General features: G+C 42.4%; 1 protein-coding gene across 2 annotated transcripts in view; it reads left to right on the top strand.

Moving 5' to 3' along the window:
• The window catches only part of NCKAP1L (NCK associated protein 1 like), a 152898-nt gene that overhangs the window by 111705 nt on the left and 15292 nt on the right, over window positions 1-25901 (top strand). For both annotated transcript variants that reach the window (XM_075591726.1, XM_075591724.1), the window contains 4 exons: window positions 6521-6614; window positions 10433-10549; window positions 11870-11979; window positions 21590-21679. In XM_075591726.1, the coding sequence (XP_075447841.1) occupies window positions 6521-6614; window positions 10433-10549; window positions 11870-11979; window positions 21590-21679 (411 nt within the window). The remainder of the gene's footprint in view (window positions 1-6520; window positions 6615-10432; window positions 10550-11869; window positions 11980-21589; window positions 21680-25901) is intronic.

Below are 25901 nucleotides of genomic sequence, written 5' to 3'. Positions count from 1 at the left end.
TTGTGCGAGCTTTCGAGATACGCTGATCTCTTCTTCCGGCGATGTTACAATGCTGTAGAGGTATCAGTACCGTGTTAGCCGAGCTTCAATAATCAAAAAATAAATAGATGATACCGTTCTGTGGCTAACGAAATGCTTTTATTTGTGCGAGCTTTCGAGATACACTGATCTCTTATTCCGGCGATGTTACAATGCTACATTGCCGGAAGAAGAGATCAGTGTATCTCGAAAGCTCGCACAAATAAAAGCATTTCGTTAGCCACAGAACAGTATCATCTATTTATTTTTTGATTTTATATATATATATATATATATATATATATATATATATATATATATATATATATATATATATACAAATGTAAATACAACTGTATGCTCATCTGCATGTCTTAGGCAGGTCTGCAACCCCGCCTTTCCCCATTATCACCCAGCACACAGCACTTCCACTGCAGCAAGGGATTCTGGGAAATGACATGCAAATGAGCACACAGTGCCACTTTTTGCTTCAAAAACCATTTTTAACATGGTTCCCTATAGGCTTAAACTTGCTGCATGGTCACAGCTTTGAGCACAGCCAGGGTTAAGGTGCATACCCAGAAAACCACCCACAGACAGCTGTTTCGACCTTAATGGGTCTCATCAGTGTGGGGTTGATTAACTGGGTATGCAAAGAAGCTATATATATATAATATATATATATACTAGCTGATATACCCGGCGTTGCCCGGGCGTGGAAGGGCAGGGGGCATGGAGTGGAAGGGGGAGGGGGGGGCAAAGGGCAGGGAGGGGGGGTGCAAAGGGCAGGGAGGGGGGGGGGCAAAGGGTAGGGGGGGCAAAGGGCAGGGAGGGGGGGCAAAAGGCAGGGAGGGGGGGCAAAGGGCAGGGAGGGGGAGGGACTCAATCCCCCCCCACACACACAATCCCCCCCCCCCACACAATCACACAATCCCCACACTCAATCCCCCCCCCACACACACACACAATCCCCCCCCACACAAAATCCCCCCCCACACACACTCAATCCCCCCCACCCCCCACACACACACTCAATCCCCCCACACACACTCAATCACCCCCCCCCCCCACCACCACCAACACACACACACACTTAATCAGTCCACAATTTCACCTGGGGGGGCGACATGCTCCGATCCCCCAACCCCCCATGCTGCTGAAAACGGGAAGCAGACAGGAAAAGAAGGAGGGGCTTGTCTGTGTGCAGAGAGAAGCACCGCCCCCTCTGCAAGACACAGACATAGAAGCAGCAGCACGGATCTTCTGGCCCCGCCCCCTCTGCAAGACACAGACATAGAAGCAGCAGCACGGATCTTCTGGCCCCGCCCCCTCTGCAAGACAGACATAGAAGCAGCAGCACGGATCTTCTGGCCCCGCCCCCTCTGCAAGACACAGACATAGAAGCAGCAGCACGGATCTTCTGGACCCGCCCCCTCTGCAAGACACAGACATAGAAGCAGCAGCACGGATCTTCTGGCCCCGCCCCCTCTGCAAGACAGACATAGAAGCAGCAGCACGGATCTTCTGGCCCCGCCCCCTCTGCAAGACACAGACATAGAAGCAGCAGCACGGATCTTCTGGCCCCGCCCCCTCTGCAAGACACAGACATAGAAGCAGCAGCACGGATCTTCTGGCCCCGCCCCCTCTGCAAGACACAGACATAGAAGCAGCAGCACGGAGCGCCCGTGCACAGCTCTGGCCATCCCCAGGTTTCCCTGCAAGCTGCTCGCGCCCCCCCTACATAATCGTGCGCCCCCCCAAGGGGGCGCGCCCCACAGTTTGCGCACCGCTGAAAAATGTATGTAACACCCCCCTAGTGTGTGTGTGTGTGTGTGTGTGTGTGTGTGTTTGTGTGTGTGTGTTTGGCCCGTCACTCCACCTCAGGCCAATGAGAGGTGTGCAGGGGCGGGCGGCCCAAGGGACCAATGAGATTTCCCTTAGGGACACCGGACATCCAGACAGGCATTCAGTGCTTTCACTAATATAGTATAAGATATATATATAAAGAAAAGAAAAGGGTCCCACTTAAAGCACTCAAGCAATGATAAATAATGAATTAATTTATTCAATGGAAAAAACACATGAATTACACAAAAAATGTTAAAACAGTCCCCTTGGAACCCCAAAACATGTATACTGGTTTATGCACAGATGAAAGACATACATATGTCCTGAATCTAACCTAGAAATAGGAGAATGTATAAAACCAGAAAAAGATAATACCTGCTTATATATCTCTAGACCGGTCGGTCAAAACAGGGATCACAACTGAATACTAAAATACTCTACCTGAATGCTAAGTAACAGTACCACTCAATCACCAAAGTAAATGTGTAACATATAAATAACCACAATGAAGGAGCCATGCTAGATAACTGTATAGTCACCACAAGATGAAATGCATGCAGATCCCAAAATGGAGATTGAGTAATGGCATAAATTGTAGAGGTAATATATATTAGAGGTATATATATATATATATATATATATATATATATATATATATATATATATACAGAACCCCTATAAGCTCATATTGAACCCCAAAAATAACCACAACATATATATATATATATATATATATATATATATATATATATATATATATATATATATATATATATATGCGTATAAGTGTCAAAGAGGAGTGCTTCTGAGCATGGCAATATATATTTAAAACCAGAGAAAGAACATGAAACACAGACAGAGCCCAGTGCTACATCCATTGACACAAATACACGGTACAGTGCCTATATATATATATATATATATATATATATATATATATATATATATATATATATCTTTTGAATAAAATGGTCTTTTAGTTTAACTCTTTGACTCTTTGACCAAAGTGTCGTAAGCCCTTGAGCCCCTCCAAGGCAGACCACGTCTCAAGGGTCCTAACATCAATCTATCTATATATATATATATATTATAGTGGGCGATACACATGGGGGCTGGAGCAACTGGACATAACACAACCGTATTGATTTATAACAGGCTTTATATATGACTGTACACATTTTATATAACCTGTCACTGTGATCCTAAACTGCAGGATCACCTTATATAGGTACACTATTACACATTTAAAGGGTACGGTAACAATATGATCGCTGCACAACTGAGTTATAGAGTCTATCACTGTCAGGCCTCCCAGTCCTGGGTGTACTGGCCTATACAATATGTCAAGGGTGCTGGTACTCTTGCTGGAGCTCATGAGATAGTGTGTATATGAGTTGCAGGCCTGTGCTTCGCAAAGGAGCTTTGGTACAAGTATGGCTGCAGGCAGCAGGAGATATCCTCTGCGTTGTCTCTCACCCACTCACACTTGCCGCGCGGTCCTGCTCAGCTGGGGCTCCGTGGCACATTGGTCTCTTTGTGTACTTTGCTCATTGTAGTCTGGTCCTGTTCTGCTGGGCTCTGCTGCATGCACTGGTTCAGCTGTGCAGCCTCCTTCCAAGCAGCTCTCCGACCTCCTCCAGGGTCCTCCAAAATTCATAGGCCCCGACCAACAAAGCTCTGTTAAGTCAGGACCTCATAACGTCATGTTCTCAAAGTCCCTAATGGATGTTATGTGCCCGGAGGTAAGCGTGAATTCACAAAGTTAATGATATGCAAAAGTTTTAGGGTAAGGGCTTAGAGTAGGGGGTTTAGGGTAAGGGCATAGGGTAGGGTTTTTTAGGATAAGGGCCATCTAGTGTGCTTTATGCTACTCTAGTGTTAGGGTTAGGGTAAGAAGACACACATCTAGTGTGCTTACAGCTATCCCAGCTGAACCAGTACACCATCTAGTGTAGACCACACCCACAGTTTGGTAGACCAGGGGTGCGCAAACTGGGGGGCGCAAGATCTTTTTGGGAGGGCGCGGAGCATCTTCCCCAAGGCATTTAAATCAAATGCTGGGGACTGCGCGAGGCCTCTGTACTCTATTCTACCTTGACTCAGAAGACGGATTGCTGTGGCGATGTGGCGTCAAAGGATGCCGCAGGGTCACGCGATGTCACATGACCCGTGGCATCATTTGACACCGTGTCACCATAGCAATGCAGGTTCAAATGACACTGCGGGGTCACTTGACGTGACGTCACATGACCCCTAGCGTCATTTGACGCTTTAGGATGTTAATGGGGGGTGCGAGCACTAGAGGAGCGGTGGCAGGGGGCGCAGCACAAAAACTTTGCGCACTCCTCTGGTAGACCTCAAATATCCAGGTAAACCTCACGCTTTAGTAGCACCTGTTAAGCCATTAGTGGAGCTTTGTGGATCTGGACCATAGAGAGCTCTAACGTTTACATAAACAATACTGAGCTGGCAAAAAAATTATGTGAGGCAAAATGATTAATTTGAATATGTAAAAAGATAATGAATATATGTAAAAAGGTGAGGCTGACACGGAGGTGTGTTCACAGAGTAGAAAAAGTTTTTTATGAACACAGCATCAGTAGGAGTAAAATAGCCAGTTTCATCCTGTGTGCGCAGAACAAAACAATCAAGAGTACTCTTCCCTGGTCAAGACAAAAGGGAATTATACTTATACTTTTTTCAGACAACAGTTATTACTGTACGTCACTCTTCCACATTCTCACGCTGTAGCAAGCTCCACTGCCTCCCTTCTTATCTTCTGTAACTTTTGTAACGGTTCTCTTTTTTCCCCAAAAATAATGTTCTCATTTTCCTGGGCCTAGTGTGTGTGGGAAGAGCTGTTAGGAGTTTCAGCTCAGTCTCTGGCAAGGTCGTTTGTGAAGATAATGTGTGCAGCTCTATCTGGGTAATTGCTCTCCCATAATCCTGCCTTGGAACATTAACCCATCCATTGCTGGTTCACACTGGCCAAGACTCAAACAAACATAGTCTCTCTTCTTACCCCAAATCCTCCTAGGCTCCAGCCCCAGTCACTGCGCGCACGCGTGTGTGCACCAGTTTCAGCCGTGATCTGTGGTCTGTGGTTGCGCGTCCAGATAAGAGCAGGAGATCGCGACGGGGAGGGCGTGGCGGAGACGTGGCCATGTCACGCGGCTGGTTCGCCCTTTTGGCAAAGGTGGTCATGCATCGCACTTTCTGATGGCGCACGCACGCAGTGGCTGGAGCCGTATCTTGTTCGCGTGAGCAGTAGGGACGAGGCCTTAGGGTAAAGTCCAGGGTTTCAGGTCCAGCAATAGACAATGAAAGAATGCAGAAATAAGCAAATTAATAGCGTTTGATTTGAGGCTACAATGACAGGAAAACATTAAAACACACTTTCTAGTACAAACAATAGCATCCTGTTTACACTCAGTGTTTTTAGTACTTTTTGTATATTGATGAAGGTATATACAGAGTATATGCAGACCACAATTACTAAGCACAATGAAATCCTAGCCACATGACCTTACAAGTGACATTTTCAATGAGGGACGAGATATGTGCTGAATAGCATTGTTTCCCTCCCCAATTAAATGGTTAATGTGGTGTCTGATATATTAGTGGACACACAATGACTTTGCTCAAGGTTGCACAAAGCTATTTGGCAAACAAGGTATCCTGGATCCTGGTCCTTCCACAGCATATAGAGTCTGTGGTGCCTACTTTCTGTGGCAGTGATATCATGCTGTGAGCTGCCTGGTGAAGCATAACATTGAGAAGGAAGTTGATGTTACTAAGAGATTACGGAGATGGCTTGTCAGGGACTAGCGTTTCAAGGAATACTAAACAGCTTGTCTTGCCTTGTCTATAATTTCTTAGAGGAGCCTTTCCTTGTTGGAGTTTTGAACAGGCGTCTGTTGTAGGCAAATTATACAGGTATTTGGTAGACAAATTATTGGAAGCTGCTGATCATCATTCTGCATTCTTGGTCGGGGATGATAGAAATGTCACTCTGATGCTTCTTCCCTATGCTAATGAAGATTTTAGTCCTATTCATTTGAATAGAGTTGATCTCTTTTCCAGAACTGGAAAGCGGCTATACAGCATATTAAATAAGGGCGTTAGAGAGATGAGGAAAGCCCCTTTTGTCCTGACGTTAGCCCGAACTATGCGCCATTGTTTCTGTGAGTGGCCGAGCACAGACTGCGGAAGCTCCTTTCTCTTTGGGGTAGGAGTTAAAACACAAATTGCAAATCCTCAACAAATTAATAGGTAATTAGCTGTGTACTGGCAGCTAATAGTAATGAACTAATTTTCCGCCAGACGGGAGAAAAAATAAATAAAATTGCGCAGGGCTGCACATTGAAGCTGACGACCTGTTTCAGCAAATCAGATGTAATTTCAGCCCATTACATACTAGCACAAGAAGAATTTTCCATCCTTGGCACCCTGCGGGAGTTACCGTTAGGTAATTACCATCCTTTAGAGGCAATATTGGACAACCCATATTTTGCAGTATGTTTTTAGTTTTTTTATTACAGTGTCTGAAACTGATTAAAACCCAAATGGCTGTAGGAGGTCAAGCAAATGATGTGATGTATAAAAATCCTAATGCAATGAAGAGGTCAATAACGCGTTGTTTTCCCTTTTCTAGGTGACTCTGAGTATCTTTGAGCTGGCAACCTCAGCAGGCATCCCGTGTGATGTAGACCCCAGCTTGGTGGCAGCTCTCTCAAACATAAAAACAGGTATCTCTCTCATAGATCTTAGAGATCACATGCGTTATATGGAAGCAATAACAAAGTACAATTGAATCCGGATTTGTTTGTGCCTTGTGCTTCACTGATCAATCAAGTTTACTCTTTAATACCCAACAACAAATATGACACCAGCACCCCATATATATGCTGCACGCAAATAGAGTAAATGGTGCAATAGGGGAAAGAAAACAATAGACCAATTGTAAAATACTGGTAAGCAACGGGCCCAAGAAGAGCCAGTAGGCCAGTAAGGTCCCCTATATAACAGCACTCAATCACACTTCATGGTATGATAGTACGGTATAACCAAAACAAGAAGGGCAGAGCTCAGGACATCCAAACAGTATGATGATATGATGTACAGTAATATAAAAACAATGTTTAATGATATAAAGTTAAAATGAACGGTATTAAAAAACTCACAAAGATGCCCAAAGCTACTTCCAATGTGACAAAAATACACAGTGCAATACCTATATATTCTCTTGAAAAAGGGTCATTTAGTTTAACCCTTTGGCCAAAGCGTCTTTAGCCTGCTGCCACTTTCAAGGCATAGCCGTTAGCAGGTCATGGAGGCATACATGGAGGCAGCCATGAGGTAACTTCAATCTACTAAGATACTGTACTTGTAGTATTGATGTTATGTGTGAGGTACCGTACTGATATATTCAGTGTCACAGCAGTCTCACAATCAATGCAGTTTGGTTGCAGACTCAAAGGGCTATACTGTGCAGCAAGGTTTCCCCTGGGCCCCCCTTACCTCCGCTTAGCGGGGGGACCCATGCACTGTGCCGGGGAGCTGCAGGGGCGAGTGCGTCGCCGGGGGCTCCAGGTGGCATCTGCAGTCAGGCGCCGCCATCTTGTATGCATCCACGCACGCGCGGGAGCTCGCGCGTGCGCGGTGTAGAACCAGGAGTTAAGATGGCCATGTTGGCATTGGCGTTGGTGTTTGCGCATGCGCGGGAGCATGTGCAGAGGTTCACGTGAAGCTGTGGCCATTACAGGTTCGTGCATGCGCAGACAGAGCCTGCGTCGGCCATTACAGACTCTCGCATGCGCAGTTGCGATCGCGCACGTGACCCCAATGTAAAGGAGCTCTGCAAAGGACTACAACACCCAACAGCCACTGGGGCTGCTAAACCACCTGACGCCAGGGAGCCTGTGGGCTTAGAGACTTCCCTGCTGAGATGGATAAATTGTTGTGCATTACACCAGGCTAGTGAGTCAGAGCTGGGAGGAGGTTAGGGATGGGTGTGTGTAATGAGAAGTAGCCCCTTCACTAGACCAGGTTACCCCCCTAGGCCCCAGATAGGCCCTGAGCCATACCATAGATTGTGGTTGCTACAAAGACAGGCCCTAGGTAGGGATCCTGCCCCTTTAGTTATTTGTTGATTTCAGGGACAGAGTTCCCCTGCTGTGTGGCCTTGATTATCGTGTCTGGACGCAGACCATCGCTCAAGATAGAGACTATCTTCCTGGTGGGATTGTCTGGCAGGACGCCACCCCACGCGTCAAGAGCGGAAGCATCGTGTATCACGCTTTCGGATCCATCAGCGAAGTACAGCATCTGCGCGCCGGGTGTGGACACACCTGGCAGGTACCATCAAGTCACCAAGTGCACCAACTACACACCTCATATTAGTGGGCAGCGCTGTTCCACACTTGGGTGGGGTTGTGGGACTTTTGAGACACTTGGGTGGATGGTGGTGGGGTTGAGGCCCAGTGAGGCCAGGTTAAAGGGTGACACTGCTGTGATGCTGTAATGTTATATTGTGATGTGTTATAATTTAGTTGCATATAGTAAACTGTTTTATCCATACCTTGGTGTAAGTACTTACTGTATGTGGTTCCTGTGTCAGGGGCTATTCTACACACTAGAATCCCTGCACAGGTGGAGGCGCTGTAAGCAGTACGTTCCAGGATACACCCCAGGCTCCCAGTGGCGGAGGTTCAGGTCTCCTGTGAGACTGACAGGTAACACACCATACACCTGGTAACATATGTAGATTTCCCCACATGGTCCCCATGTGCGATTGGGGGGGTTGGGGGGAGAAGGGGGGGGATGTGTGTTGCAACTGTAAGTCAAGTGCTTCCAATGGCACTTTTAGATGCCCATGGGAGTATAATGCAGCGATCCCGACGGCCGTTTCGCGGAGGTACTTCTTCAAGGGATGCCGCCATGTATACACAAGGTTTAGTACAGCTGACCCTTTGTGTGTCACTTTTTTACACCCTCATGTAGCCACAGTAATTGCACCCTTTCATATGTTCCAATACAGGGTACAATAGCTGGAAGGATACGTACCTCTGTTTTTACATGTGGCTAAGGGAAAGGGGGAGGGGGAGTTTTACCTTTAGCTCCTTCTGTTGTTTTTTTACTCTCAGTTGGTTCTGTTTAGTTACCTACGGCTGTGCTACCCCAGTATTCCATTAACTGCAGGCATACTGTACGATTAGCAGTTGCCTATCTGCAATCTATTTACAGTCATCAATGGAAACAATATGTTTAGCATGTTTGTTCTTAGTATAAATATCCTTTAATATAGTACCAATTGTAGAGTGATCATGGGAGGGGGGGAGTTTGCTTAGGAGCTCCCTTCCTCTGAGTAGGCTCAATTGTCTATTTTTGCCAGGCTATCGAGCCTTGTCACTACCCTATTGGAGGGGACAGTTACATTAGTACTGTATTTGAGCTTCCATTTTTGAAGCCCCATTTTTGCGCAGGAAGTTTTTTTAATACCCTTCATTTTAACTTTGTATCATTAGACATTGTTTTTATATTATTTAAATCATATCATCATACTGTTTGGATGTCCTGAGCTCTGCTCTTCTTGTTTTGGTTATACCGTACTATCATACCATGAAGCGTGATTGAGTGCTGTTATATAGGGGACCTTACTGGCCTACTGGCTCTTCTTGGGTCCGTTGCTTACCAGTATTTTACAATTGGTCTACTCTTTAATACTGTATGGGCATTCATTTACTTTATGCAATGTCACGTTAAACAGGGGTCTGGGTTCTCCCACTTAAAGTCCTTTACTGAAAGACTAAACCCTGGCTACACTAGTAACACAAACATTTTCATTAGTTAATAGGATGAATGGTGCTTTCCTGAGCCTCTTATGAGACACAGGAAGTAGGGTGATAAAAGCTGTTAACTCTTGAAAATTCGCTAACTCTGACTTCAAGAATCCCATTCCTGAGACAGCTTCTTGTCACATTATCTCTTACCCATAGTACTGCACTGTGCAATGTGCTAGCATCTTATAAATATATTATGTGCAGGTTACATGACAACTGCTTGAGTCAGTGTTGCTTGAAACCATGTATAAGACGCTAGTTGTTGTTTCGGCAGTGTTTGAGTAAAGTAAAATAGAGCATTCTTCTATAATATTTTTCTATCCTTAAACTACAAATTATTTCATATATAAGTTATCAGTGTCAAGAGCCACGTAAAGTTGTGGGTTTCAGCTCTGTAACACAAGTAGTGTACCTTCATAGATGATAGTATCTCCATGAACCCTATTATAAATATTTTATGGGTATCTTATGCACAAGAAAAACTTATGTGACTGATACGTTGGTTTATTAGAATGTATCTCCACCTATGAAGAATTCACAAAACCTGGATGGCTCATTGAAATTAATACTTTGCATATGCAATATGTTTCAGGACTCTGTTTACTTAAGGTGTTTAATTGAAAGATATATTTATCCACTGTACATCAAAACCCTCAATCAGACCCAGCAGTCATGAAGCACGACATATCTTGCCCTGTTCTTTAATCATCTCTCTTCTCTGACAGACAACTCATCCGTAGAGGAAGAGTACAAGTTGGCATGTCTACTGCAGGTCTTTCTAGCCATCTCTCTGCCACTCCTCGCTTCTGATCCCCTGTCCTTTTACAAAATTGAAAATGAGGGTAAGAGATCCTGGTGCAAAACATGGGAGTTCAAAGTAGGCAGAAAGAACCTATTCGTCGCTGAGTTTCTCATTTAAAATAAAAATGGGCAAGTTTGCGGGTTCAAAATCTGAACTTTGGGAATTTGGTCATTCAATTCTAACAGTCGAACAGTTAGTAACTCCAAAGTCCGATTCGAAGTCCATTTTGAATGGTAACATAATAGAATCAGAATTAAATACAGGCCAGAACCAAGAAATGCTCATCCTCTAATTCGTTTTTAAGTTGTTATTTATTTTTCGTTTGTTTCAATGAAATGGTCGCATTTTTGGAATAAACCCGCAAATTTATGCAAAGTTTGACGTATGAAAAAAATTAGAGCAATCGATTTTCGGCAAAACCAAACCATTACATTTATCAGAACCAAAGCACAAATTATTTTTAGAACCAAAACACCAACCACCCTCTCTTACTTTAAACCACAAGGTGACTTAATGACACAGTTATAAAAGATAACTTGCACAAGTACATGCCACAATTGCTTGAAAACGTTTTTTTTGTGCATGTACTACATCGGATTTGGTGTATACTGTATTTTAGCTGTTGGTTCATGTTTATTGGTTTGAGTAAATATTACACCAACAAGGTTGTGTAAAGCTTTTTATTTTATGCACTTCCACAAAGATAATTCTACAAGACTTATAAAGACAAATATTAATTTCATAAGGAATCACAAAATTAAAAATGTATCTACTCTTTTAACACACTAAAATTGTATTACTGCATTTAAAGCTGCAGTTCAGGCTCCCATTTTTTTTTTTTTTTCGTTTTTTTTTTAACTTCAATAGTTTCATGTGGGCAATCTCTAATTACCTAAAGAACTGCATAGCTGCCGGTCAATTCGTTCTCCGTCTATTGATCGGCAAAGTTTGGCGACATGTTTAAATATGGGGAATGTAAATGGTTGCTATAGGAACAAGCATGCTTGTTAAAATAGAATACAAGAAAATTGATCTTTCAAAGTTGTTTTTTTTAAAACAGAAAATGCTAAAAGTATTTTTTCTTACTACAGAACTGATTTATTAAAAAAAAAAACACACATGCAGGATATTGACTGAACTGCAGCTTTAATGAAGATAAACTCAGGCTCTGGTCAGTAAAAAATACATTTAATTTAATCTGTCAGCAGTCTCCCTTCTGTAAAACTGGGGCAATACTGGAGCAAAATATAACACCACATTTATCAAAGAAACTGAATCTAATTGAAATCTGGGAAAGTTAAATAGATGCTCTACTGTGTCTGTTTGCGGACCAAGGTTACATTTTTTTTTCTCTTTGCAGGTTATAATAACAATATCCACTGCTTGGCCAAAGCTATCATTCAGATATCTGCAGCCTTCTTCACTATCTACAATAAGAACATAGAGACCCACCTGAAAGAATTCTTGCTGGTAAGGAGATATCACTCAGATCAACTTGCCTTTGGACCAAAAATGCAAAAGTCCAAAGTTAAGGACATGTCTGATGTTACATATGTAACCCATATTCCCCCTCCCAATCGCAGACAGGGTGCATGTGAGGAGAATCTATATGTATTACCCGGTGTGGTGCTTTACCTGTTAGGCTCACAGGAGGCCTGAGCCTCCGCCAGTGAGAGCCTGGGGTGTATCCTCTGGAACAATACTATATGGTGCATCGCCTCCACCTGTGATGGCTCCCAGCAGAGCGGGAGTTGTGCCTCGCAGGACACATTCAAATGAACACATACACTAGATATATATATATATATATAACTGTTTCTATATGGGAAAAACAATAACATCACATCACATAATAGCAACACAGCCGTGTCACCCTCTGCCACTAGCTGGCGGCTATAACCTTGCCCCTAACTGGGCTATACCCTTACACCTTACTCCTCCCCCAACACTGTGTACCCAGAGTCCCACGAGTCCTCTAAGAAATCCAAAACCTATAGGCGGGATCAGCGCCTGATGTACCGGTAGGTTGGTGCACTTAAAATACGATACCTGCCCCAGTACTCGGGCCTCTGGGGCTGCAGACACTTCACAAAGGATCCGCCGCTCTGTGATCTCCTCGGCGATGTCCTGTAACTCTGCCTGGCGGTGGGTGGCTCCCGCATGGATTGATACATCTTTAGAAAGTCTCTTATCTCTGCAGCCACAGAGAATGATTCACATTCACAGCAATACAAGGAGATCTAGGCTTCCTGGCTGTACCCTCACTTGTCTGGGTTCTCCAGGACCCTGTCCCTATCTAAGGGGAGTCCCTGTAGTAACCACAAGCTGAGGTGATTTGGGCCTAGCTGGGGCCTAAGGGGGGAATGTCTGGCCTAGTGTATGAACCACTTGCTCTCTACACTTACCCACCCTCCCCTGTCTGTGTCCCAGCTTCTTCTGCTTCTTCACTGCAGCACACAACAATGTATCTTTCTTCTCAGGGAAAGCTGTAAGCCTTATTGGCTCTCTGGTGTCAGGTGGCCTGTCTGCCTCTAAGCATTCTGGGGGGTGTAGTCCTCCATGGCCCTCTGTTCTATTGGGGCCGCGTGCGTGATCTGTAATGGCCACCGCTACTCTCTGCTGAGCCTGCGCAACCTTGTAATGGTCGCCGCATCGCCCTAACTGCGTATGTGTGACTGTGGGCCATCCCTGCGCAACAGAGCGCCTCTGCTGCCACTTCTCCTTTACCAAACTGGCTGCCGCGTCGCTACTGCACATGCGCAAACCTCTGTGACACAACCAAGATGACGACGCCCTGCCTCCGACACCGCCGGGAGTCCCCGCAGCAGCGAGGGAAAGGGGGACCAGGGGGGACCTGCTACACATAGGTGATCTAAGTGCTTCAATCATAACATTGTGCCTTATTGAGACAAATGACCTTTTGCTTTCGATACCTGTCCTTCTCATGACAAAGTAAAGTATTCTTTGGCCCATCAATTGTATCCCTTCCCCAAAAGGGAAACATTCCATTTCACTTCAAGAGGATGAAAACATACAGGAAGAAAGTTACAATAACACCATCACCACAGTGACACTGAAGCCAAAAGGACTTGTTACCCAGTGACCACGTTCCTTACAGTTCAGGTTGTTTGTAGTGAGCTAGAGAGAGGGAGATATCAGTGGCCATTGACTTTCAGCAGCCGGATGGTATAGTGACACATAAACTGTTTATCCCACCACATCGTGCTTTCTGTTCAGAGCCTCTGTATGTGTGTATTTTTATATTAATTTAGTAAAGGGTGGTAGTATCCATATTGGTCCCATCTGATGAAAAGACCTCTGCAGCCGTGAAAGCTTATGCACAAGAAAAACTTATGTGATTGATACGTTGGTTTATTAGAATGTATCTCCACCCATGAAGAATTCACAAAACCTGGATGGCTCACTGAAATTAATACTTTAAAAAGAAAACTGGACTAGGATTAATTAAATGAAATGAGGCTCTTGTAGTGTGGCTAAACAGGCAACCTAAAAGCAGTGAATGAAACTCCCACAAACTGTATGATAGCAACCTGAAATGAGAAGGTCAAAAATAACTGAGACTGAATCTAGTCTAATAGGCAGACTAGAAAATGGCAATCAGCTGCCCCCTCTGGATCACACAACAATACGTCTATGCAGGTACCCAAAAATTGAATGTGAAAAGTGTAAATGAGAATACTGAAGGAATGTTAAATTAAAAGCACAACCAGTTGCAAGCCTCTGTAGACACAATTCATGAAGACATTATCACACAAACAGCCAGACTTAATGAGGCGCAATAACATAGACCTGCAAATGAATACAGCACTTCACAGCTCACTTCACACACATCAAAAAGTGTAATCATTCTGTTAAGGAAATGCACGCGATCTACAAAAATAAAGTCTCATGGAATAGGAGGACAAGGGTCCACAGGCCAGGCACGATTAGTTTGGCTACTGTAGATTAACCTTCAGCAAGAACATTTAAAAAATGAAATAAAGATCAGATGTGGCTGCTGTTGACAAAACTGGTAAAAGATGTCATACGTGGCGTTTCAGATATGCCGATAATTCCTGGCTTGTGGTCTTTAAAAGAAAGTACAGTCCTTAAGATGGTGGTGCCAAAGTGTTTGTTCTATTTTAATACCTCCATACAGACTTGCATAGTCACCCAAATATATTATCTGACAGTCGACCATGGAAAAGTTGCAGCAACCAAGTCTTTGTAGAGGAATACATAATGTATGTCTCTTATCTCCTTAATTATTTATCATGGAACAGTGCAAGTTCTTTACTAATTTCTTACTAATAGTCTTCGGTAAAAGGATAAAAACTCTGATATATAGGTAGCCCTGTTTCCCCCCTCTCTGGAAACATATTGTTGATACTACTGATGACATGGTGCGTGCTTACCTGCGAGGGTACAGGAGAGCTGAGAGTCCGCGATGGGGTGGGGACCAGGACAAGTTTACGGTGATCCTTACGTTATCTTCAGGGTGGTAAAGCGCCTCCAGACATAGTAGGCTACAGTGAAGCTGCAGGCAGTCCCTACCATGACAGTTCTTATTGCTCCAATATCCCTGGCTAATAGACCGCAACTCAGCCAGGACTATATAAATGCATGATGGTATCACAGCGTTGCCTTTTGTGGAGAAGGGTTTCAGGCCCTTGGATGGTGCTTGGCCTGCAGTTAATAACTGAGGCCATGTGCTTCTGCACAGATCTTTCTTCCCTCCCCTGCTCCAAGAGGAGCTGGAGTAGTACTTCCTCACCCCACGGAGGGGAAGGTTGAACTGAAGGTCTCACCCCTAAGGGGCTGAACTTCAAGCTACAATTTGGACACTTCTTTCCTGAGATTCAGAAGGGGCGGGCACAGGGTCTGCACCAGTATTGGCTGCACACAGATTCCTGTGCATCTCCACTCCGGTCACTCATGTCAGCATGAGGGATGGGGGGGGTGGGATGGGAAACCCATAGAATAGCCTGTCACTGCCTGTATCTACTGGGAGGGGCAGAGAGATAGCTTGACCAGCCATGGCTATATATAAAAAGAACCAGCATTGTGAGCCTTCAAACAACCAGTGCTTATACCTAGAAGAGGGTATACAAAGAAAATAAAGAGAATGTGAGCTTTTAGCTAGATGAAGGAAAAAAATTAAACAACAATGAATTGAAACATATAGGATAATGAATTAAAAAAGCCACAACATATTGTGAAAAAAAAATTAATGTTCACGCTAGACATGTGGTGTTAATCCCACTGATTTTTATCATCAGCCGTCTCATAAATCTCAATGGAGTCTCACAGTGGGAAATCAGGAGTGGTCCATAAAAATTAAATGTATTGGAGGTTGACATATCTTCTACTAGAACATACCGAACAGAAAGTGCAGCACATTGTATTTCACATTATATTGATAATAGCAGTTCATATTCAGGTGGAAACGTTGCTTCTTCAGCTAGAAATTCTTCTTCTGTATAATTATATTGGTTATAAAGTAGCCCATTTACAAAGTCCAGTAGCAATGCTTCCATGTTTGGAGTGGGTTACATGGCACATGGGTTCGGAATGGGACATTTGGTGGTGGCTCCTGCTGCTTAGCCGCAGACGGTCAGTGATGGAAGCTCTGCCGCAGGCCACTTATATGAGAAGGTACGTTTTAGTCGCTAGGATAGGGGGTTCACTTTAGAGGTTTTAGGGTAGGGGCTTAAGGTATGGTGTTTTTGGCTAAGGGGTTAACGTTATTAGGATAGGGTGTAGCTCTAGAATTAGGGTTAACATTAGGGGTTTTTAGGGTTAGGGTTAAGGTTAGGGACTTACCTTAGCGGAAAAGCGGCTGGCGGATGAGTGTTCCGACGGCAAGGTGAGTCACGGTCAAGCGCTGGCGGTCATTTGGTCGTGGCGAAACATCAGCGACCAAATGTGTTAGACCGCTTGGGTTAGGTGAGAAAATGTATGATGAAATATACCTTTTTGATGGTCAGTAAGACATTTTTGAGTCTTTTATCTAAGCAAAAGATACAATAGATATTTGCAAATCTGTGGTCAAACTTGGGTATCATTACTATATATTATTATTGTTTATTTGTAAATCACCAACACATTTTTATTTATAAAATGTTTTACCAAGAAATAATACAGTGAAAGATACCTCTCGTGTTCAAGTATGTCCTGAGTTATGATGACAACACATGGCTACATTAAATTAACTGTCCATTCAATTTACAGACATTTCATGGATAGTTAGAGATAATATGATTATGGGCATATATAACAGTTACAGACAAGATTAAAATGTGAGACAGTTCGTTACATTGGGGCTACAGATTTACATCAATTACATACATAGATTGAGTATGTTGCCCCTTGTGCCTACAAGCAACACAGGCTTGCTGCCCCCTAGCAGGTTCCTCTCTACAGGACAGGTGACTATAGCCAGACAGTAAAAAGTCTGGTGAAGGAGGAGGGACTAAGGAAGAGTGAGGGGTTGCTAAGAGGGGGCGGCCATCACAGGTGTGGGTTCAGTTATGTATGCCCTGGAAGAGTTCGGAGGGAAAGCTGCACAACTGGATGAGCACGTGGAGCAGAGCCCAGCAGCACAGGATGAGACTGCAAGGAGAAAGGAGACTGCAAGTAGAGAGACCCTGTAGAGAACAGTCCCCGTATCCAAGAGTTGCTGCAGACTGATAGCCGAACTATGAGGGGTACAACCCAGGAGATCTGACTATTGTGGTTGTATTATATGATCCTCGCACAGAGGATCGCTGGTATGTTAATATAACTGTATTATAGGGGTTAAATATGAATCCTTGTTTTGGTTATCCATACAATGTTTGGGGAAAGGGAAGGGGATGAGGGACCCTCGCATCAGCCTATAATCAAACGAAATAAACAACGGTGCAATAAGGGGAGAGAACAGGATAATTGTGAGGAAACAAAGACACCCTCAGGTCAGCACTCGTTGTAGGTGATAGTGAAATGGTGATAGATTTAAAATTAAAATGCTTTAATTCTATTGGTTAAAATAAATGTCAAAATCGTTGAAATCAATAAACAACTGACAGTGGTAAAACAACACACATAACAGACAAAATTACAAAATACTATAACTGAAATCAGGGGGAAGGAAAGGTAGTGATCCTACCTGTCTGCTAATTAGCAGTAATGAACAGTCAACGACTAAATAGTCAGACCCCTGGTTCAGCAATAACAAGGTTTAAAAAGCCTGTAACATAAATACAGGTAACGGTGGACTGGTCATGCACAAATATATGCCAAAGAGGTTATACAAAATGTAATGCAATAAAGTGAGAGCTCACTATTAATAATACAGCTGCAGTGCCCTGAATTGTAAAACTGGCTTGGTAATGAAAAAGGTCCCCACTAAAGGGTTAAGGTAACCTAACTAGGGCTAAATGAGGTGGTAGTACGAATGTTAATGAACAGTGCACATAAGAGCTCACAAAATGTGATACTTAGCTCTGGGGCACGGATCTAGTCCGTATCCAGTTATAGCCCCCTAGTTCAAATGTGCCAATGGCTACCACTTAAGTGAGACCTAAACATATATGCAACATAGTAGCAATTATAACACTATATACAAATCTCATTATTGATCAAAGCTGCTGATAGCTAGAAGCACAAGAGCTTACAAAATGTAATATTCAGCTCTGGGGCACGGATCTAGTCCGTATCAATTTATAGCCCCCTAAATCAAAATGTGCCAATATAGCTTGTACAATTGTATATAGCAAAGTGAGCAAACACATATAATGAGCTGAGGGGGAGGGAAGAGACATAAATGATGTAGCAATGATATATAACACACATATACTTGAGTATACAGGGTAGAGTAATTTCAAACAACCTGTGTCACTATCAAATGTATTCAGCCCTCGTCAGGGCTTTGCGCAGTAAATTGCCGCTGGTGTGGTAAATATACCTCCTCTATAACCCAGCAGGCAAAGGCATAATACACAATTTGAATTCTAAGCTGCGTATGGAGCTTGTGTCCCTTCTAGCATGTATCGGCACTTAGCAGTGCCTCTCACCCTCTGCCCGGCATGTAACCGTCATCGCGTGATGACGTCAGTCCTGTAGCCGCCTCCCACCTGACGCACGTTTCGCTGAGGCGCTTTTTATATATTTGTGCATGACCAGTCCACCGTTACCTGTATTTATGTTACAGGCTTTTTAAACCTTGTTATTGCTGAACCAGGGGTCTGACTATTTAGTCGTTGACTGTTCATTACTGCTAATTAGCAGACAGGTAGGATCACTACCTTTCCTTCCCCCTGATTTCAGTTATAGTATTTTGTAATTTTGTCTGTTATGTGTGTTGTTTTACCACTGTCAGTTGTTTATTGATTTCAACGATTTTGACATTTATTTTAACCAATAGAATTAAAGCATTTTAATTTTAAATCTATCACCATTTCACTATCACCTACAACGAGTGCTGACCTGAGGGTGTCTTTGTTTCCTCACAATTATTTGGTTATCCATACCCTGGTGTCGTGTACTAGTGTCTAATTTTTGGCCACATGCTCAATGATTGAGAATGCACCGGCCATAACGGGGAGTAGAACTCAGGCCCCCGCCTCAGAAGTAAGTATTAGTCTGAGTTAAGGCAAGAAGGGGTTACAATTGTGACATGTAAATACAAATAAGGGCAATCAGATACAGAAAGTAATGTACAGCATAATGTACATTTTTGAGGAGTCTTGAACAGAAACTTTTTTTTAAGCGATTGAGTGGGTCAGCCCTGGGTGCAAATCCTTGTTTTTATTTAAGAATGTTACTGGTAATTCAGAGTTTTATTTGTCCACCTTTGTACCCCTATTTATGACATCAAAGACACCCTCGTAAACATTTTTTCATTTACGTTTTATTGAATTTTGTAAAATAACGTAAATCTACATAATAATTATATATAGTAATATGTTTTTGTATTGATTGTAAAAGTTAATACTTATACATATATTGATGTCATACAATTCTATTATTACATCAGTAAAGAAACACCATAGTAACAAATATATATATTTTGTGAAGGCATTTGTACATAGTAAGTAATGAATAAGAGAATTGAAGATTGGCGAATATACAGGGGGAAATAAACAATGTGTGTGGGGGTGAATTATTTGGATAATTTAACCATAATCATCCATAATAAATTATGACCGTGTTCCATTTTGAATTAAGAAAAACATAATTATTTTTATTTTTTTTAAATGTTATTTCCCCCCCGAGCTTCCTAATTCAAGTAACCCATTTAGACAGTGGTTTAGGGTCAGGATTTGATTTATTTTCCAATTTGGAGAATTAATCTTTTAGCAAAAGTGCATCACGCTAAATCCACAGTTTATAGTACATCAAAAAATCGTTGTCACAGCAACCCAATATGAACATTCTAGAGTCTGGCTTAAGCTCAGAGCTGAGAATCCTTTCCATCCTTTCTTTTACTGTATATCCTCCCATACAGAACCAGTTGTATCAACTTTCAGATGATGAGTTGCACTGCCGGCATAGATTACTTTTTTTTTAAACCTTCTTTATAAAGTCTTGTTGATGTTCAATATTCAGCATTTATCCGCTTGAATTGAGTGGTTTTACTCTAAGGTCCAATCATTTCGAATGAAAGGTTTTATAGATTATATTTAATTGCTCACCATTTCTTAAAATCTCTCGCCATTTCTGTTAAACTTTTGTAACCCTGTTTCTCCCTCGTCTGGGAAACTACCCTGGTTACTGCTTCTGTGTGGTGCTTAAGCCTACCCGTGGTGTCAGGAGAAGCTGAGCTGCGCAATGGTATGGGCAATGGGACAAGCTTTAGGGACATTTCTTAGTTATTCACACTCATGTACAGCGCCTCCAGCCATGAGAGGATCCCAAGACTTGGATATCAGCTCCTATCATTGCAGTCCATCTACCTCCTGCCCAGTAACTGACACCCAGGCAGAGGCAGAGGCAGAGGCAAGGTGCACAAGCATCTTTATTTTCTTTCTCTCCTTCTCTTTCTTTCCTTCTCCTTCCTTAGAGCAGGATAGTCTCCTGCAGTGCAGAACCTCTGGATGGTGCTTGCCCATTCTCTTGGGGCATTCTGGTCTGGGTGGTCTCTAGGCCGGCCAGCCTAGAATGGCATGCTTGCCCCACAATGGGGAAGACTCACAGCCCTCTTACTCCCTTTCAGGATCAGAGCCAGACCTCATCTCCTTCCACACCTACTCCTAGAGCAGGGCAGAACTCCACTCCTATACACCGAACCTCTCCCGCCGGAGGGTAGTGCTGAACCTCCTCTCTCACACCCTCTCTCTTGGGAGGTTAGAGTAGAACTCCCTTTCTCTCTTCCTCAGGAGGGAAGTGCTCAACTCAATTTACATCCTCCCCAGAAGAATCTAGAAGGGGCTGGCTCATGGACTGTACCCACCTCCAAGGGGCTGAACACAGGCCATGAGTCACCACCTCCTTTCCTTCATCTTCAAGGAAAGAACAAGGGGGGTCATTAGCCCATAGATTAACCTGTTACTGCCTGGAACTTAACAGGGCTTACGTAACAGACCATTCTATGTGGGGAAAGACAGGTACATGAGACATACCTGTACCATGTTACACATTGCAATCAATTATTTCAGAGCTCTTACTTATTTGAAGTGGCATGACTAGATAATACTAAGCAATTCAGGGTATTCCATTGTGTGAGGAAACATAGGGTCCCTACTTAATGTATTTTCATTCTGATTTAAATTATTTGATTTTATTGTTATCTAAAATGTCGTTAAATGAATAAATACTAAGTTTCATCCATGCTAAGTGCCCAGGACGTACTTGAAAACTAGCGGTAACTCTCAATGTATTACTTCCTGGTAAAACATTTTTTTATAAATAACGATAGACCAAAGTAGACTAGATATGTTGATTTGTGCACATGTATTAGACCATAACAGGCAATGCACATTTTAATAGGGAGAAATGTTAAACCACCTGCACTGGAACTTCCATAAATGTTTATTACATGACAGAATGGAGACATTAAAAACCACTGTCCTTCACTTCTGTTCTGTTCTTGTTTTTCCAGCTGGCATCAGGGAGCCTGCTACAGCTCGGGGCGGAAACAGACAAACTGAAAACCAGAAACCGAGAGTCTATCTTGCTTCTGCTGCATCTTGTAAGTAACATGCTACCCATCTTCTCTTTATTGGCAGGAAGAGCACATCATCTGTGCCGATGTCCTGTGCAAAGCTGTTTCATGCAGGCGCCACAGCAATAAGGGCCTCCAGGACTTTGTTTACCATCAATCACTCCCTATAAAAGGGATTACATGATTTGATTGAATCTTCTGAAGTTCACATAGGGAAACAAATAGCTGAAGAATAAAAGGAATAATTAAAATATATATATATGCTCAGAACACGGAATTAACTCATCTGGGGAATTAATTGGCAAAGTGATACTTTCTTCTGTTTTAATTATCACTGTTACACTTCTGAAAGTTGTGAGAACTTTGCAGTTGTCTTTGGTCACATTGGGTCAGGTTAACCTAACTCTGGTACAGGTTAGTGCACCCGATCGTGCGTTAACTGTTATTCAAGTCAATAGAATTAACGCCAGATCGGGTACTCTAATTTATACCAGCACTTCATGAATCTGCCCCATTGTGCTCGTGTGTTCCAGTGGAAGATGTGGAAATGTCACTGCCAGGGGTCACTTTGTCATTTTTCTAAGCAGATCCATGTGTTGCTGAATTGTTAATTAGCAAAACAGTTAAAACATCACTATGTTGCTTACTCAGAGCTTAGAACTGCCCCGTGGTTCATCTTCCTGTGGAAGGATATAAGGTTGTTAAGATGCTTCGGGAATTTAAAGATGGAATAATCTCAATCCGTTTCTAACAAAATCCTTTCTTACCTGCGATATCTCTTTCCATATCTAGTGGACTGCTTTGTATGGTAACTGAAAAAGCTCAGATAATATAAAAAGGCCACATTGTTCATTATAGTGGGTAATACATGATTTAAATCCACACAGCTTAACCTTAACCTCTTCTTCTCAGCAACTCCATACTCATTATTGTCTTTTTTTGCTGCATTGGCTCTATAGTTAACAATAGAGAGTGATAAATTGAAAAGGTTGGGGATTTAGCCAGAGAATTACTAAATGGCCTGCTTTTCGAGAGGGAACTATTTACCAATTATTGTTGGATGAGTACAACTCGAATCTGTCTTTACCTAAGATTAAAGTTACAAAAAATATATATATATATATTTATTAATTTAGTTCAGCTGATCTCATGTAGCACATTGCTCTTTGAATGTTTTAAGTAAAGATCACTGCAAAGGTCTATGTGCCAACCTCCCATGTTAAGCCGGAGACCAATGATCGATTGGAAAGAAGCTCTGCTTCTTCGCAGTTTCTTGTTCTCTGCACCTGGATCTTGCGGTTTAGCAGCACTAACTAATCTAGAATGTGTTTATCTAGGCAGATTAGAGTGGAGATTTATGAGAAATTTACAAGATTGGCTAGTTGTGGACACAACTTTTTGGGACTCGTGATCAGAATGTGAGGCCCTTACAGAATGATGGCACTTCTGTTTATGGCTCTTGCTCAGCAGAGGCTCCCAGCTTCTGCATTGTTGACGCATCCAGCTTCTGGTTAATTGGGTTCAGATCCATTATCCATAATAATTGTTCTGATGCAAACCATGTTGTTGATGCTCTGGGGCACAAAACCAAGCTATATGGGTCTGCGTGACCAGCGTTTGTGAAGAGACCAGTAGCCATCTTATTGAAGTAACCATAATATTGGCATATACTATATGTAATTGTTCTATGTTTAATAGTTCCATAACAGACTGGGGGGAAAAAAGCATTTGTTCAGAGATTATATTCCTCTACCGCTAAAAACATACATGAACTTTGAATAGAACCACTGGGACATTTCGTCTTGTAGCGTTTGTGATATTCTCCATGGCGAATATCTAAGTTAATCCCTTCACTGCCAGAGGGGCCACATTTGAAAATCAGTGCATTGCTGGCCATCCTGCTAGCAAAGACTACCCTGTAAATCTTAATAATAATAACCAATGATGTTTGCATTGATTAGACGGGCATTAGGCATGAAATGTGGAGTTCAGCAGCTTTGGTTTTAGAGGTTGCAAGTAACATTTCCGAGTCTCTGTTCCAATGAGAAATGTCCAGTTATGCTCTGTACTGATTTATATTACAATCTGTATACAGATTTACAGGTTCTGCCAGGTGCTATGAAGATGTCTCCCTATAGATGCAGAGTTCTGCTCTATTCAACGGAACTCTCTTCTAGCATTGGGGAGATAATTCAAATCAGAGGAATAGAGCTGAACCTTGGAAGACATCTTCAAAGCATGTAAAATAAGGGCCTCCAGTAAGTTCTGAATTCAATATCCGGAGTGAAAATATTATTAGTAATGTCAGATCAGTGTGGCCAACTACATACATTCATGCAGACCCTTCTAATCCACTCCTGTTTTTATCTTGTTATGAAGTCTATGGTTTGTCACACTGAGGAAAAGAATGATAAAAGCGAAAAACAGAGCTTCATTTTCTTACATACCTGGGTGCAGTTGACAACACAAAATAAGACTTTGTTCTAAATACAGCTGGCTTGAATTACTAATCACATTGTGCAATTGGTAATCAAACTATGTAAGCAATGCAGCCTGATTACAGATAAGTAAGTCTAATTAGCCATTCCTAAATCGGATTATTAATAGAATCAGAATGGCAGTTCTTCTTACAAATGGTACCTGCCCTTTAACAATTTCACTCTGTTTTCTATTGCTTGGGCAATAGAAAAACATCATGGATTATAAGCATTGTTTGAAGTGGTATTAAAAATTGGAGGGTTTTACTCTTTCAAATTTCTAATGATGTGTTCTATAAAGTTGGAAGCTAGAGATCATTTTTAAATGAAATGTTCCCATACAGAGATTTACAACTGTAGTTTTTTAGATCCACTTTTTTTGCTGCTAGAAGGGCTGGCAATGCACCTCTGGCAGCAATACAGTTAAAAAGTAGTGGTACTCCAAACTGATTAGTGCCTTCACTTTGTATGCTGGGTATGTGTTGTATGATGGCTGTGCTTGTTTTGCAATCCAGACATATAAAAGGAAGGTAAAAGTGGAATTATTGCTGTTTGCTCCCCTGACTGTTATATCTTGCATCATCTGAGTTTCTAGCTTGTGCCTCTGGGCCCGGGGTGCAGTGAAAGAGAGAAGAGGGGTGGAGTGTTGATGGGTGTAAGGAGGATCAAAGAGAGAGATAGAGACACATAGAGGGAGCAGGAGAGGAAATAGGGAGGGGACAAAAGGAGGTGAAAGAGAGAAAATCTGAAAGTTATTGTACAAGGTATTATATTGCAGGAAAAATAGACAAGAGGGTTAGGGTGGAGCAAGTGAGAGTGAAAGGCATTTGTGATTTGGAGATAGTGAAGAGATGGAAGGAAGGAGTGAGAAAATGAGTGATAGCAGGAGGAGGACGACTAATTTCAGAAAGAACTGTGGTAAACATAACTGAAATGGAAAAAGCATTAAAATAATAAGAATACGCTATATTCAGCAGAAGATCTGGAAGCGTTTGACCAAGGTGCATGGGTTTGTAGCCTATTTTCATCTAATATAGATTTTTTTCTCTGAATTGTAATGCAGTGTCACACGTCTGAGTATGTGCTACTACTGTATATATCATTGCAAACAAACTACACAAGGAGAATCACTACAGTAAATGAAGAAAATGAAAACAAGGAAATGCAGGGATATTGGTTACTGATGCACATCTATACCCCCCTTTTGATTTAACAATTTCTTAGAAACCCTTTAAAAATAATTGTATAACATTTTCAAACATCATAACATTCAGGCTTTATACATTTCAAAGTCTTTTCTATAAGAAAGTCATGCAGGGGTCCCAGAGTATCACAGATAGAGGAAAGCTTTGTGAAACAAAACCCGTAAGAAAGCACAAGCAGAATCTAAGTTCATTTTTCACTATTTCTGTCTTCTGTTGCAACCTGACGATTCTCACTTTACCTGATACTCTTCATCAACATCCTCCCCCTCTCTTTCTTAAACATTTGTTCAGTATTTTGTGAACCCCTATGCTAGACAAGATGTTAGTCCCATTCATTTGGATGAACATGTACTTTTTCCATATGTCCTCCCTGCTGACCCTTGTCACTTTCCTCTTCTACTTCATTTGGTTCGTTACCTCTGCATTATCTCCCTCTCTTTATCTGTTTCTTGCTTTGCTGTTGCAGTCTCTTTATTTATACCCAGTTCTCTGTCTTTTATCTTATTCTTCTTGCCCAACCATCTTTGTTTCTTGCCCAACCATCTTTGTTTTTCCTTCTCTCTCTCC

This window comes from Ascaphus truei, chromosome 3 (assembly GCF_040206685.1).
Source record: "Ascaphus truei isolate aAscTru1 chromosome 3, aAscTru1.hap1, whole genome shotgun sequence".
NCBI classification, from domain to species: domain Eukaryota; kingdom Metazoa; phylum Chordata; class Amphibia; order Anura; family Ascaphidae; genus Ascaphus; species Ascaphus truei.
The sequence above is the reverse complement of the archived record's forward strand: the minus strand, read 5'-3'. Positions and strand labels throughout refer to the sequence as shown.